Source organism: Saccopteryx leptura, chromosome 6 (assembly GCF_036850995.1).
Source record: "Saccopteryx leptura isolate mSacLep1 chromosome 6, mSacLep1_pri_phased_curated, whole genome shotgun sequence".
NCBI classification, from domain to species: domain Eukaryota; kingdom Metazoa; phylum Chordata; class Mammalia; order Chiroptera; family Emballonuridae; genus Saccopteryx; species Saccopteryx leptura.
The window spans coordinates 13,085,113-13,099,066 of record NC_089508.1 but is presented as its reverse complement, the minus strand read 5'-3'; the positions used below and the strand labels follow the sequence as shown (position 1 = coordinate 13,099,066).

The following is a 13,954-nucleotide window of genomic DNA, read 5'->3' as shown; positions in this document are numbered from 1 at the left end:
ATAAAACTTCACAAGGCAGGTGTTCAGGGGGACATGGATCTGCCACTGCCGGGCACACAAGCATGCTAAAATTAACTCAGGAAGCTTGAGTTTCTGCTCCAGCGGTTCCGTGATTTCTCATTTTATAAGAGGTTTGGAAGAACTAATGAATTTCAAAATAGCTCGTGTAACTCCCTCAGCCATAGGATCTGGCGCAGGAATCAGAAGAAACTGGTCTCTCAAAATTTCTTTCCTCTATTCCCTTCCTTTTCCTCATCTTGCCTCGCAACAAGCGACATATAGCTATGAAGACACAACACGAGCCGGGAGTGACAATGGCATGAAAACCACACACAATAAAATCAGTAAGAAGAGATGGCTGATTTGACTTTATCTCTAAAGCTGCTATAAGGAGAATTTAATGCATATATTTGTTTTTCTTAGATCCACATCTATTTTACTCCTAAAACCAAAAGAGTCCTTCATTTATCATTTTCTTATGAAGTCTTTTTAAATTTATTGCTGATGTGATGAAATGAAAACTTTGTGAATGTTAAAAGTGCATTTCAGGCCCTGGCCGGTTGGCTCAGCAGTGAAGTGTTGGCCCGGCGTGTGGAAGTCCCGGGTTCAATTCCCGGTCAGGGCACACAGGAGAAGTGCCCATCTGCTTCTCCATCCTTCCCCCTCTCCTTTTTATCTCTATCTTCCCCTCCCACAGCCAAGACTCTATTGGAGCAAAGTTGGCCCCAGCGTTGAGGACGGCTCCATGGCCTCTGTCTCAAGTGCTAGAATGGCTCCGGCCAAAATGGAGCAATGCCCCAAATGGGCCAAGCATCGCCCCCTGGTGGGCATGCCAGGTGGATCCTGGTTGGGCGCATGCGGGAGTCTGTCTGCCTTCCCCTGCTTCTCATTTCAGAAAAATATTTTTTAAAAAAGTGCATTTCACTGTACACTGGCATCAAATGTGGTCTTTCTGGCATTTATGGAGCAGGGCGAGGATGGAGACACTCAACGAGAGGGCTCTACCCTGAGTGTTTTTTGAGCGCTTCTCAGAAGCCCACTCTGGGACGCTCAGAAGATGATGGATTAGACTTCTCTTGCCTTCCTCTTCTCACTCTGCCTGACGTGTTACCCATTGCCTTCTCTGTCAAGTCCTCCGGAAGAGAAGACAAGGAAAATAAATAAAAATGAACCCATTAATTTTCAATATTCAGCACGAGTCGATGACATCATCAATCATGACAGTGTACTAGCCATGTTTCTGGATCTTTTCCCATCAGCAGCAAAATCCCTTTAGGTAGTACTTTACAACTAGTGTTTTCTACTAGAACGCACAGTTAAAAAAGAAAAAAGACTTGCAGAGCTAACTCACACATTTCCAAATATGATCAATATAAATATAGATATAAATGGGCATTTTCTTTCTTTTGTGTGTATGTGTGACAGAGACAGAGAGAGATAGAGATAGGGACAGACAGACAAGAAGGGAGAGAAATGAAAAACATCAATTCTTCATTGTGGCGCCTTAGTTACTCATTGATTGCTTTCTCATATGTGCCTTGACCGGGGGGCTACAGCAGACTGAGTAACCCCTTGCTCAAGCCAGCAACCCTGGGCTCAAGCTGGCAACCTTAGGGTTTCGAACCTGGGTCCTCCACATCCCAGTCCGACGCTCTATCCACTGTGCCGCCACCTGGTCAGGCAGGCATTTTCTTAATTATTATAAATCTGTGGCTGATGGAATCACATCTTGTGAATTAACTGCCGTTTGGTAATAATTCACATAAGATTTCTCATCATCATAGGAATGACTGAAAGCTAGGAGTACAATCAATACAAATGAGAATTATGTAGCCATTTGGATCACTGAAAAGTACAAACACTTATTTCCAATAACCACTGTGGACAAAAATGCGAACAAGGTAATACAATTATTTTGAAAATATTTTAATATTTGCCATTTTTGCTGCCTGTGCTATTAATATATACATTGATTTAGCAATAAATAGGCTACAATTACATAGAGTGCAATATTTTTAGTATTCATAACTGGTTGAAATTAATGCTGCATTATCTCAAGAAATGAATAAATAAACATCATGCCCAAATTCCATACTAATGCTCCAGAGGTCATCATTAACAAAAACTATAAAACAAACATGTTGGGCATTATCTTTTAAAGCACGATTCCTGTAAACAGAGCAAAGATCTCCTTCCTCAGTCCTACCACTCTGGGGCGATGGGCGCACGATGCAGTGTGCAGATGATGTTTCGTTGAGTTGGACACTTGAAACCTTTATGACTTTGTAAACCAGTATCACCCCCAATAAATTCAATAAAAAAGAAAATATAACATACAAATTCTACCACTTCTATTTTTGCATAGGAAATTCATCATGTTTTTAAGTGCAGCAATCATTACGTGAAACATCATCACATAGCACTTGTTTTACGTATGAATTCAGAACCTTTGAGCAATAAAAGTGCTCTGCATAAATTTATAAAATATTCTTTCTGGATTTAAAATTTAACAGAAAAATGTCCAAATCAATCGTAGCTATGATTGTACAGTAGTCTGTACGTAATTCTGCTACAGGAGGACACGCCGCCCTGTAGCGCGACACAGTGGACAAGCCTGGAGCACAGTGTTGAAGAGAACTTCCCTTTGCGTCTCCTCACATCGCTGCCCAAGTGGCAAGGACGTCATGCCACCGGCCCCTCCTACTTGATGCAAACAAAGTAGAAGGTGGATGTGAGGACAAATTTAAAAGAGAGAATAGAAAAAAATGGCAAAAAATACAGTACATATGCTTTAAACAGTGTGCACTTTATAAAAGTTTGCTTTGTTCATAGTCTTTTATAAAGTGCAATATTACTCAAAACAGAGATATGTACCTTATTGTTTTTGCAATAACCATTAAAACAAACTGCCAGGAAAGAGCAGTGCAAAATTAAAAACACACGCAGCTTAGCATGCATCTCAGGTGGGTCCCAAATACAGCGCCGCGGACTGAAAGTCCTTACAGCTTTGCTTTACTCCTTTTATTTTTTTTAAGAAAAAGATTAATAGCAGGTTATCATCATATATAACCATATAGTAAAAACAATAAGTTAAAATCCTCTCTCAAGAAATAAGTCTATGCCACACATAAAATTCATTACAGAATCTTTTTAAAAACAGACATTCTTCTCTGATAAATCACTGTTCAAAGGATGCAAATCTCTTAGAACCCCACGTTATCCACAAGGCAGTGAAAGGTGTCATCACAGCAAGGGCAGCTCTGAGGGCCGGTGACGTCCTCTGTACGCAGTTCCGCTCTAGCCAGTCCTTAATTAAACGTACAGGTGCCTCTGCTCTCTCCAGAGCCGTCCTGCTGGCCTCATGCTAGGTCGCTAAACAGTACAACGTGCTTTATTCACAGTAACATTCTCTGTCCAGTGCTTTTGGACAAGGATAACCAACTGAGTTGTCCTGAAAAGACTCCCTAAGAGGCAGATTCCAATGAAAGCAGTGGGACTCAGTTTCTAAAAGCACAAGACGTCACCTCAGGCACCCGCCCAGGGACCGAAGGCGCGGTGGCTCACCGGTCCCGTTCCCGCCGTCCGTGCTGTTCAGTCCGAGAACTGGAAGAGGGTGTCCGGGTTGCCGCCTTCCGAGGGATTGCTGGGCTGCAGCGCCTTCGTGGGCGTGGTCTTGCCGTGGGAGTGGGAGGACGAGGAGTGAGAGCTCTCGCTGGAGCTGCTGCGCGTCTCTGTGCTGGTGCTGGTCTTCTTCATCTTCCTTCTCTTGGCCAGCGGGGCCTTGTCGACGTTCTGAAGGCAGAAGCCTTCCCTCTTGTATTTGTTAAAGGCCTAGGGGAGGAAGAAAGAGGTGGGCGCGGACTCTGATGAAGGTAAAAGGCTGGGAGAGCTCTGGGCAGTTACGACTCACACAGAAGACAACTTGGAGCTGTCCATCACAGCTGCCACTGGTTTGGGGACCAGAGTCCTCAAAACCACTGCATCCAAGCCTCCTGTGGGTGCAGAAGCTCATGGGGATCTCTGAGAGTGCGGTTTAAATCAAACCAGCGAGGCTGCTCAGGAGTTGAGACTCTAATACATCACCCGAGGAAGTCAGCGCATCTGCCGCTCAATAATAACATGGCCTGATGGGAGATTCCCAGACTGTCAGCGACCTAAGCCCTCTCCTCACCCCCTAGCCTGGCGCCCCCATTACTCTGACTGGTTCTGGGTCTGAGATCTAAAATTCTGACTGCAAAGTCCCAACACAGAGCAGACTTGATCCATTATGATCCCCTGCTCTCCACTTCCAAGTCAATGATTTGGGTATATCCTGGCCACTAAATAAGAAGAGATCAGACCCACAAACCTCAGGCCGACGAACCTCACGGCAGCCCGTCTTTACTCTTCTAGGCTCATGCTTGGGCCTTGCTGCAGTTGCCCCTGACAACCTCGCATCATATGACACTGAGAAGATTTGGATCATCTGCTGAAAATTCTTGCAGTTAATCTCTTTACAACTCCCCATATCCTAGTTCATTAACTTTTTAATCACTTTCTGCAGCTGAAGAGGAAACTCTATCCCTCTTTCTCAAGATAATCCCTTCAAGGTAATTTTATTGCTCCTCAACGCAATTACTCCTTAGACAATTATCTTAACGTATTTGCATCTGCCTGGTACAAACGTGCAGTTGCTGCAATGTAGCCGCGGCCTTTCGATTACACAATCAATACCTAAAGCCAAGTAAGTCCCCTCTGCTTCCCCACGGTCTTTAGGATATAGGAGCCGCAAAACGGCTGTTGAATGAACAAACTCGTATGTAGGTCTTAGTTCCTAATGTTTATTAAGAGTTTTTAAAGAAAATGATTTAGCTTATTTGAGAGAAAATAGTTCTAATATCACACACACTGTTTTCACTACTCACCGAAACTCTGACTATGCAAATATCAGACTACTGCCTTATCTCAGTCATTCTAACTGTGCAGGAAGTTCTGCGGGCTAGCAGAGACTCTGCTCCCCACGCGCTTTCTGTTTATAAATGTGTGCGTACCGGGAAGGGATTTATGAAAACACCTAGAGTGGAAAGGTCACATTGTGTTACATGTATTACTAAGGGCATGTCTCTGAGGTTATCGAGAGTCGGATTCCTTCCCAAACCCCCTCCGTGTGCACAGCAAGGCCCTTACGTGGAAGGTGGCCTTCACGCAGGTGTGCACAGCGGCTCCGGAAGATCCTAGAATGTCGGGAGTCATCAGAGGATTAGAGGACAGCTGACTGCCATCTTGAAGCCATTCATTGTATCTCAAGCCAGACATTTTAAGCCTTTTATTTGGATCCACTGTGAGAAGTCCTGTGGGAATAAACAAGATATTTTTATTTTATGATTTGCTATGTCAAACAGTGTCAAGTCAACCTCAGACACGATCACAGGAAGAGCACAGGCGCAGGCGCGCTGGCATCCGGAAGCCGGCACAGCTGAGGAACCCGAGTGCTCCGCACTGGTGGGGTGAGGCGACAGTGAGCGGAGGCGGCCAGGGCCGCGTCGTGAAGGCTCCGTGACGAAGTCCGACTGGAAGTCAATGGAGTCTCTGAAGGAGCCTTACAGAAGAGAAGTGTGGGCACATGTGGGTCTTAGGAAGGTCACTCTGCCGATCGATGACTGACAGGCCAAGTCAGAGGAAGTAAGGCCAGTTGAAAGGATGTTGTAGGATCTTAGAAGAGAAGTCATGAATGAGGAGGACTGAGAGACTGCTATGGAAGGTGAAGAAGGCAGGGCCAGGTGGGGCCCAGCTTCCTGCACTGGTGACCTGGCTCCCTGACCGTGCGAAAGAGCGAGGTGGAGAGGAAGGAACTGCAGGTTCCATTTGGAGGGGTCAGACCAGGATGCTGGTGAATCCCACCCAAGGCTAGTTCCCGTGGTGGCTGAGGACTAGACTACTGAGGGAGAATGTTCTGATAAGAAGGCCCAGCCCTGGCTGGTTTGCTCAGTGGTAGAGCACTGGCCCAGCATGTGGATGTCCAGGGTTTGATTCCTGGCCAGGGCATACAGGAGAGGTGACCATCTGCTTCTCCACCCCTCTTCTTCCCTCTTCTTTCTCTCTCTCTTCCCCTACTGCAGCCATGGCTCGACTGGTTCAAGTGCATCAGCCCCAGGCACTAAGAATGGCTCACGGAACCTCTACCTCAGGTGCTAAAAATAGCTCTGTTGAGAACATGGCCCCAGAAGGGCAGAGCAGTGGCCCCAGATGGCGATTGCCAAGTGGATCCTGATTGGGGCATACGTGGGAATCTGTTTCTCTATTTCCTCTCCTCTCCCTTGGTAAAGAGGAAAAAGAAGAAGAAAAGGTCCAACACAGTAGCCTGGAAACCTTTGAGAACACATGGGTTCCTAGTGTAATTAACAGAAAACGTGTAATGGCATGATTCCACTTCAGTCACTGCACATCACATAAAATGTAGAATTCCCTTCGATTCTTACCTTGGATCAAATCTTTAGCCTCTTGGGATACATTCTTCCAGGCTTCTCCTTCAAAGGAGAAATCTCCCTTTTTAATTTTCTTCATGATTTCCACTGCACTAGTACATGTCAAACTTTGGTCATGAGATTGGAATGGAACTTGCCCAGACAACATTGTATACTATTGAGAAAAAAAGGAGAAACAAAACAGAATGTTTCATTCAACAGTTTATTATGATTATCGTTGCTGGGTTTTAAAGAGTATGTGACTTCTGCCTGGCCTGTGATGGCGCAATGGATAAAGTGTCAACCTGGAATGCTGAGGTCACTGGTTTGAAACCCTGGGCTTGCCTGATCAAGACACATATGATAAGCAATCAATAAACAACTGAAGTGAAGCAACTATGAGTTAATACTTCTTACTCCTCCACCCGCTGGCAGAAATTCCCAGGCAGAATAATAAAAATAACATAAAAAAGAAAAACTAAGAGTCAGGTAGGCAGTCAACAAAGCCCAAGTAAGAAGGATGAAAGGTGTATGTCCGAGACCCAGGCAGGGGGAGGACACGCGACCATTTAGGTTACCTGAGACCGGGAGGCTCTGGGCAAATGTGGACTTTCTGAAAAAGAAAGTTGTGCCTGAGAAGAATAAAGACTATACTCGTGGGATTGGAGAGTTTGAAAATAGAAGACAAGGAGAAGAAACTGGTTTCTAATTTCAACAATATAACAAGAGAAATAGTTGTTCTAAGGAGGGAAATGCTAGGACATCTGTAGAACAGAGACAAAAATCTTAAAAAAAACAAACCCAACCCTCCTAAATCCTTGGTAGGGAAGGCTGTGACTACAGCAGACTGAACTCGAGTCCACTGGCTCAGAGAGGCTGCCCAACATTACACCCAGCAGTCTCCCTGCCCCTTCTACCCTCCTTCTCTCCGTCAGCGCTCACACAGACCCAGAGTGACGTTAACGCACTCAGCCCTTCACTGGCTTCCCCACACGCTCCCCGTGGGCCTCAGCCTCTGCATTTCCCGGGCTTCAACCCCACTGTCCCTACCGACAGTCCCTCCACCTCCCTGGCCGCACAAGTACCAAGTGTCCTCACAACACCATCTGCTTTCTTCAGCTGGCAAAGTCCACCAATCTAACTAGGTCTCTGTCCTCGGCCATCCTCCCTGCACAGAGGACATGTGGTGCAGAAGGGGACAAATGAACTTGAGAGGCACACCTGGCTTCAAACAAGTGCTTTTTGATTTACTAGCTTGGGAAATTAGTTAACCCTCTGGGACAAGTTCTTCAGCAAGATCAAGCACTCCATTGCACTTGGTAACAAAAAGCCAGCTCCCTCCAGCCTGGCCTCACTCTGTTTACCCCTTCCTCTTTCTCTGGCTGGAGGGCAACAGGGACCCCACCCCTGTGGGAACTGGGGTGGAGACGTGCACCTTCAAAGCCCCTCCTAAGCTCTGCATTCCAGGTCACTGGTAGCACCAGCTATCTCGGCCTGGGTTCCCCAGAAAGCAGAGTCTAAAGCAAAAGCTTACACACAATTATGTTACTAGGAAGCACAGTCTGTGAGGAGGAGGGACTGAGAACAGGAACAGTGTACGCACCAAAGGAATGACAGCTCATGGCTAAAACGGGCCAGGAGGATCAGCTGCCACGCTGAATGTGGTACAAGTCAACATGGCTCTGGCACTGATACGCATGCCTGCAAACCGTCCTCAGGCCTATACTTTGCTTTCTTTCACCTAAACTCAAGTGCCCCCGTGAGACTTGCAATCGGGGGAACAGCAGGCAGTGGCAGCTCATCCTGGGCTAACCTCTGAACCTGTGTCCAGGGACTCTCCTTCTGCTTCTACAACTTGTTGCCCGAGTCCACGAAGTCCAGTGTCATTCACTTCTTTTGCCTCTGTAACTTCCTTCCATTGTCCACGTGGCCCAGCATGGCACACTTCTGTTACTGCGACTTCCTTTCCCGAGTCTAGGCAGCCCAGTCTACGCTCACTCCTGTTACTGTGATCTTGCCTCTTCTCTCTTAAGCCTTTCCTTTGTTTCCCTGTCCCCAGCTTTAATAACTACTCGCAAAATTACATGGACACGTGCCATGAAATCTTTTCTACACAATGTCAAGAACCCACACATTGCAGACTATGCTGAGGTAGACCCTCCTTGGTCCTGGTCCCTTTTTGATGACACTGGGATGCCACTGGGCCCTACGAGACTCTGAGTGTCCAAACAAGTGGTCTCAGCAGTGTACTGTGCACTAGGATCAGCAGATGCATCGATCCACAGAGCTGCAGCAGCAATCCATGCACGGTGGACATGGCACACTCAGCATGAGTCCCAGGAGGTCCAGACGGCAATACATTCCACACACAGGTGCGTGCCACCTCTCTGCGGCACCGCTGCTTCTTCCAGCCCTCAGGCCTATGCCATATTGGGGGGCTCCCAATGACCATCTGATGGAGGAAGAGAGGTAGCTGAGCCTCCTTGATGGATGGGCTGCATTCCCTTCACTTGGGTGCGGCTGGCTTGTCAGAACATGAAAAGCTCAGTAAAGGCACCAACACAGGACAATACCCAGTGAGCCTGGAGCTCTGTCTCTGGGGACTGTGCTGAACAGATGGCCGATCTGTGGGTGCTAGGCCTCCCAGATCTAGACCCGATGGGTACATGACCCACTTTTACAGCCCCGGTTTCTGTCCTGCAAACGCAGGGTCTCCTCAGTTAGGTCTCGGGTTCCTGAAGTCCGGCAGCCGGCTGCCTTGGTACTGAGCTGGTGGCAGCCCAGTAGTGTGGCCTCTGCTCGCCCTCTCTCCTCGCTCCCGCTTCTCCGGACGCTGCTCCTTGGGGACTTGATAAAACATAAGCTGTAGCTTTAGCTTCTGCTTTCTGGGGAGCCCACCTAGTATTGTTCTATTGTTGATGAACATCTGACTCGTTTGCAATGTGGGGAACTGTGAAACGTGCTATTTTCTTGTACATGTCCTTTGGTACACAAAAATGCCCACTAGGGGCTACAGATCTGAGAACTGCTGGGTCCTTTGGTGTGCACAAGCTTAGTCATACGCCAAACAGTTCCCCCAAATCTGCTCCACTTCTTATTCCCACCCCACTTCTTAAGGGTACGTATGTGGCAAAATATAAGCAACCTTTACAAATAGAATTTTCTTGCTTTCCGTTGTAAAAGAAACATGCAACAGGCTGTTGGGTGGGAAAACTAAATCTCTATGGTCCATATATATGTATTGTATCATCATATTGTGTGTGTATGTTTGTACATATCTGTCCAGATGTTGACAACCCAACCCCCAGTGTGACTGGATCTGGAGACGGGGCCTCAACTGAGGTAATGTAAGTGAAATGCGGTCACAGGGAGGGGTTCTGACTGGACAGGATTAGCGTGGGTACCCAGAGACACACTGAGAGCTTGCTCACTCCCTCTCCAAGTACGAGAGGAAAGGCTATGTGAGGACACCCCGTGCAGGCCCCTGGATAGTGGACTTCCCAACGTCCAGAACCGTGAGAACATGAGTGCCTGTTGTCTAAGGCCCCGTCTGCGGTGCTTGGTTATGGCCCTCCGAGCTGATGGAGGCTGGGTGTCACTTCTATTCAGTTCAATCCTGTGTGTTATAAGTCACAAGAAAAAAATAGCACGGGAGCCTATAGATGGAAAGACACATAAGAAAGTGCTTGCATTTTACTTGAATTCTGATTCAAGTAAATTCTAATTTCAGTGCTATTTATTAAATTCAAACTAAATCTAACTCATACAGATGTACTTATATATAATCCATGTTTCCGATGGGGACTGCACCTCCATGAGGCAGACGGGGTTGTAACCAAAGCCATGTATGCCGTCACGCATCTTCCCGAAGTATCTGTTATTCAGTGGGGGAAACAGCAGTTATGTGCATACTAAAATACCCACACTCATGTTTAGTAGCTGCAACATGCTAAAGGACCACTGATTTCTAAGGCAGAACAGGAGACTCTAAGTAAACTCTGCACTTGCTATGGGATCATTCAGGCTTCGTGTCTAGATCCTCTGGAGATATGTATTCACTTGTGTGGAAACATTTGCAAAGCATTCTTTTTTCTTGACAGTTTAATTTAGGTGTTCACTTTGTTTTCCATCTGTATTTCATTATGTATCTTTTTTTTATTATTTTTAGGTGAGAGGAGGGGAGATAGTGAGGCAGACTACCACATGCATCCCAACTGGGATTCACCTGGCAACCCCGGTCTGGGGTTGATGCTTGAGTACTGAGTTATTTTTAGCACCTGAGGCTGACATGCTCAGCCCAACTGAGCTATCCTCAGCACCCAGGGCTGATGCTCAAACCAATCAAACCATTGGCTGCAGGAGAGGAAAAGAGAGAGAAGGGGGCAGAACAGGGTGGAGAAGAGATGGTCACTTCTCCTGTGTGCCCCAACCAGGAATCGAACCCAGGATATACATATATGCTGGACTGACGCTCTATCCACTAAGTCACTGGCCCGCACCTCATTATCTCTAAAAGACAAACATTTTTAAAAACCACAGCCACAATATCATTATCCACCCAAAAAACATTAGCAGTCATTCCTTTGTATAATTTAATATTCAATCAATATTTAAATTTTTCCAATTGTGTTACATGCTTTCTATAAGTACATCTGTATGAGTTAGATTTAGTTTGAATTTAATAAATAGCATTGAAATTAGAATATGCTTGCCTGACCAGGCAGTGGCGCAGTGGATAGAGCATCGGACTAGGATGCAGAAGGACCCAGGTTCGAGACCTCGAGGTCACCAGCTTGAGCGTGAGCTCATCTGGTTTGAGAAAAAAGCTCACCAGCTTGGACCCAAGGTCGCTGGCTTGAGCAAGGGGTTATTCAGTCTACTGAAGGCCCACGGTCAAGGCACATATGAGAAAGCAATCAACAAAGGTGTCACAATGAAAAACTGATGATTGAAAGCCCTGGCCGGTTGGCTCAGTGGTAGAGCGTCAGCCTGGCGTGCAGGAGTCCCAGGTTCGATTTCCGGCGAGGGCACACAGGAGAAGCGCCCATCTGCTTCTCCACCCTTCCCCTCTCCTTCCTCTCTGTCTCTCTCTTCCCCTCCCGCAGCCGAGGCTCCATTGAAGCAAAGATGGCCTGGGCGCTGGGGATGGCTCGTTAGCCTCTGCCCCAGGTGCTAGAGTGGCTCTGGTCGCAACAGAGCGACACCCTGGAGGGGCAGAGCATCGCCCCCTGGTGGGCAGAGCGTCGCCCCCTGGTGGGCGTGCCGGGTGGATCCTGGTCGGGCGCATGCGGGAGTCTGTCTCTCCCCGTTTCCAGCTTCGGAAAAATACCAAAAAAACCCACAAAACAAAACAAAAAAAATTGATGATTGATGCTTCTCCTCTCTCCTCGTTCCTGTCTGTCTGTCCCTATCTATCCCTCTCTCTGACTCTAAAAAAAAAAAAAGAAAAGAAAAAAAAATTAGAATATGCTTGAATCACAATTCAAGTAAAATGCAAGCACTGTTTCTTGTGTGTCTTTCAATCTATAGGTTCCCATGCTATTTTTTCTTATAACTTATTTGGTGGAGGAAGTGGGTGATTTGTCCTGTAGAACTTCACACAACATGGACGCTGTGATTGTACTCCTGTGGTATCATTTAACTGGTTCTTTGTTCCCTGTTTCTCTAAAGAACTCGGCACTCAGATCTAGAGAGAAGCATGACTTCCGTCCACACCACCACACGAAGTTATTTCCATAGAAACGGCCTCAATTCGGGAGCTCTAAAATACCTGCCTGCACGTCTAAGACTGTCTTTTACAACCTAAAAAAAGGTTGATGGTTATAATTGGCTTATCTTAGATGTAAGGGTTCTCTTAAAAGGGGTAATCTTACATCAATATAAAAAACAAAAGGCTGCTTTTTTATTAAGACTTTTTTTTTTAGGAGAGTGCTAGTAATGTTTAAGACCTTAAATAAAACTCTCATATCTATAAAAGTTAGTTGTTTATTTTTATCTAAAAAGTCTGATTCATAAATATGTCACTTTAGTTTGAACATTAGAAAGGATGACTTAAAATTACTGACATGAAAACCATATAAAGCTTGAAGCAAACGAGCCATCCGGCAGGGACACCTGGCTAGCCACTAGGAGAAAACAAGCCACAGCAAAACGCACCCCAGATGGAGTGCAAATTAAACTCTAAAAATACATATAATTCTCCAGGAAGATTTAGGAGAATATTTTTATAACCTTGGATTGGGGTAGGGGTAGAGGCAAGCTCTGACATCAAAGCCGGATACCACAAAGGAACAGACAGATGTATCTTACTACATAGAAATAAAAATAAAATTTCTATTTAAATCCTCTAAAAACAAAATTAGAATCCCATATTACTATAAATAAAGTTTTTGAACAAACAACACACTGGATAAAACCATTTCCAATATTAATGGCAGACAGAATTAAAATCTTCAATAGAGCTTTAAAATTCAGGAAGAAAAATTTCCCACAGGGAAGTGGGCAAAGGTCATAAACAGCAATGCAGACAAGAGAAGTACAAGTGTCCAAACACAGGACAAGATGCTCAGACAACATTCATCACAGAAATGTGTGCAAATGACGAGAGCAGGAAGTAACTCGGAAGCCTGAAATTGGTAGTCTTCCATGTACCGGCATGCAGCTCATGACAATGTAATAGGAAAAACTTCCAGAAGTCAAGGCACAGATTTCCAAATAAAGATGTGCATACCCTTCTCTTAGAAATCTATTCTAAACAAATCAGGTAAATGTAAGTATATATCAGGTAAATGTAAGTATATATATAAAAAAATTCATTTGTACAGTTTAAATTAATGAAAAACTGGAAAATGCTAACTTCACATTAGTAAATGGTTAAACTTCTGAGATTTAAACTATGTGTATATTATAATCTCATTTTCTAAAACCCCAAATATATGTACATGTATGTAGAACTACTAGTAGAAAAATAAGGAATAGTGAGAGCTTATATAGCATCGTCTCTGTATGATGAGATTACGAGTGAGCTCACTTTTTTCGTCTACCTTTCTGTACTGTCTGAAAATTTCTCCCTAAGATTATGCATTACAAATTACGTGCATAAAAAGCAAAGCTATTTTGAGAATAAATACGCAAAGATTTTGCTAGCTTAATGTTCTATTTTTGATCACTGTAGCCAAGGACATTTTTGTGAAAAGTATGCTTACCCTGATTATTATAAATTACCATAAACATTTCTAATTTTATCTGTTAACTTGTTAATTTATCCTAAATCATATTCCTTAATTACACTTTTAGTCTTAGAAACTCAAAGAATACATTTTTAATGTTATTCTATTGAGTAACTTCACGATTTTCACATTATATCTAGTATGCAAATCTTTTGAAAATACACTCTTAAAACTATATATTTAACTGTTTTAGTCACATGAAACACAGCTGCCTTAACTATTTCAAAATAAGCCCAAATCAAAATTCCTACACTGTGTACAATGTAAATGTTTAAGGGAAAC

General features: G+C 44.8%; 1 protein-coding gene across 1 annotated transcript in view; it reads right to left on the bottom strand.

Moving 5' to 3' along the window:
- Nucleotides 1-2,896: 2,896 nt before the first annotated feature.
- Nucleotides 2,897-13,954, bottom strand: part of RPS6KA5 (ribosomal protein S6 kinase A5) — a 133,251-nt gene continuing 122,193 nt past the window's right edge. Inside the window, exons 15-17 of the mRNA XM_066344082.1 lie at nucleotides 6,459-6,618; nucleotides 5,167-5,330; nucleotides 2,897-3,831 (exon numbers count right to left, since the gene is read on the bottom strand). Coding sequence (XP_066200179.1) covers nucleotides 3,592-3,831; nucleotides 5,167-5,330; nucleotides 6,459-6,618 — 564 coding nt within the window. The 3' untranslated portion in view covers nucleotides 2,897-3,591. The remainder of the gene's footprint in view (nucleotides 3,832-5,166; nucleotides 5,331-6,458; nucleotides 6,619-13,954) is intronic.